The sequence below is a fragment of the Fulmarus glacialis genome, unplaced genomic scaffold (genome assembly GCF_000690835.1).
Source record: "Fulmarus glacialis isolate BGI_N327 unplaced genomic scaffold, ASM69083v1 scaffold2209, whole genome shotgun sequence".
NCBI lineage: Eukaryota > Metazoa > Chordata > Aves > Procellariiformes > Procellariidae > Fulmarus > Fulmarus glacialis.
In genome coordinates this window covers 61,256-63,187 of record NW_009232417.1, presented here as the reverse complement: position 1 = coordinate 63,187, position 1,932 = coordinate 61,256, and the positions used below count along the sequence as shown (strand labels likewise).

The 1,932-nt window shown below is 60.8% G+C and overlaps 1 protein-coding gene across 1 annotated transcript in view; it reads left to right on the top strand.

The window, feature by feature from the left end:
- NOB1 (NIN1/RPN12 binding protein 1 homolog (S. cerevisiae)) overlaps nt 1-1,152 on the top strand; it is a gene marked incomplete at its 5' end in the record, with an annotated part of 1,693 nt that extends 541 nt beyond the window's left edge. Inside the window, 3 exons of the mRNA XM_009584876.1 lie at nt 256-353; nt 486-630; nt 883-1,152. Coding sequence (XP_009583171.1) covers nt 256-353; nt 486-630; nt 883-1,152 — 513 coding nt within the window. The remainder of the gene's footprint in view (nt 1-255; nt 354-485; nt 631-882) is intronic.
- Between the last annotated feature and the right edge of the window lie 780 nt (nt 1,153-1,932).

Genomic DNA, 1,932 nt, shown 5'->3' with positions numbered 1-1,932 from the left:
TACTCAAACCTCCGGGCTGGTTAAACCAGCACACTGAGACAGAGGAGCGCATTGCTGAGTCCTCTGGACAGGATGAGAGTAGCTTTGTGACGGCTCCTTTTATCTTAAAAGCAGCCAGTTCTCTCTGTTGCAGAAGCCTCTGCAAAGCCCGTTGGCATCGCTTCCATCAGCCTCTCTGCCTGGGCTGGCAAACCCCGGTTAAAGGTCCTGGCAGTCCCAGCTCACGCCATCCCGGTTTCTCCCTCCTCGTTGCAGAATGTGCTGCTGCAGATGGGCCTCCACGTGCTGGCGGTGAACGGCATGCTGATCCGCCAGGCCAGGAGCTACATCCTCCGCTGCCACGGCTGCTTCAAGTGAGTGTGTGCGCAGAGCGACGCTGCCCTCGGCACGGGCGTGCTGGGGCTGGGTGGATGATCCTGCTCGTGGGCTGAGGCTGTATTCCATGGCCCAGGGAGCAGTAAACCCGCTCTGTCCCTGTCTTGCAGGACCACTTCGGACATGACCAAGGTTTTCTGTCCCCACTGCGGTAACAAGACCCTGAAGAAGGTCGCAGTGAGCATCAGCAGTGACGGGAGCCTCCACATGCATTTCTCCCGCAACCCCAAGGTGCTGAACCCCCGAGGGCTCAGGGTGAGTGGCGTCACGTTCTGGGTGGCTGCGGCTGGGACCAGGGCCCAGCCTGCAGCCGGTGGGTCGGAGGCAACCGTTGCCAGGTGGGAGCCAAAGCAAAGCTGTGATCGTCCTTCAGATGTTCCACTTGACCCCAGGGCTTTTGGGCTTCATTTGCTCCGTTCTTCTATAGAGGCCTGCAGTCATCCTCCAAGTCCCTTTGAGTAAGAGTTGCCCCTGAAACGAGTTTAACGACTGCTTTTCTCTTGGCAGTACCCGCTGCCAGCCCCGAAAGGAGGGAAGCACGCGAACAACCCTCACCTGGTGGAAGCCCAGCCCTTCCCGCAGCAGCGGCTGTCCCGCAAGGCCAGGCAGAAGACCAACGTCTTCGACCCCGACTACGTTGCCGGGGTCTCACCCTTTGCAGAAAACGACATCTACAGCCGTGCGGCCAATCTGCAAATCCGCGACGCGGCGCTGGGCGCTGGCAGGAGGCGCCTGAACCCCAACGCCGTGACGAAGAAGTTTGTGAAGAGGCGGTGAGGGGCGGGAGGGGCCCCTCTGCAGCCGGTGCTGCGAGGGAAGGACCGTCCGCCCGGGCCTTGTATGTTGCTGCCCGATGGCTCCGGGGGGCGAGGCCTCTCCCAGCACCCTTCCGAGTGCAGCCGCCCAGGGTAGGGGCCCGGCTTTTCTTTCCACGCTTCTCTGGTGCCTGATGAGTGGCCAGTTTCCACGCTTCTCTGGTGCCTGACGAGTGGCCAATGACGGCGGGGTGACACTGGGGAGGCTCTGACCTGGGATGGCCTGCCAGAATGGGGGGGAGCGGGGCAAGGTAGGGGCTTCCACGCTCGGCCCCCAGGATGCCCCAGGCAATGGCTGGGTTGCTAATAATAAACACAAACACCCGTAGCACTGAGGCTCAGTCTTGTTTCTGTGGCTGCCTGTGCCAGGCTCACGGGCTGGGGTGTGCCTTTAAGCCTCGAGAGGAAGAGGAGGCTGAGGAGGGAGGGCTTCTCGGGGTGTTTTCTTTTGTCCCGTGGCACCACAGTGGCACTAACGAGGGGGGTGGATAATGAATGTCTGCAGCAGGGCTGGCAGCTCCAGGCAGGGCAAAAGCCAGCGGCAGGGCGTTGCGTTTGCCCCCCTGCAGCACGGCCACGTCTGACCCCTGCAGCGGGTGATGCCCAGGGCTGAAGGGGGAGGCCTTTGGGATCAAGCTGCTGAAATCTTTCACAGTAAAGCATTCTGCTCAGCTCTGGGGGTAATTGCAGTGGTGTAATTTTTCAAGATTACAAAATTACAAAATCCTGGCTGCTGGCCCCA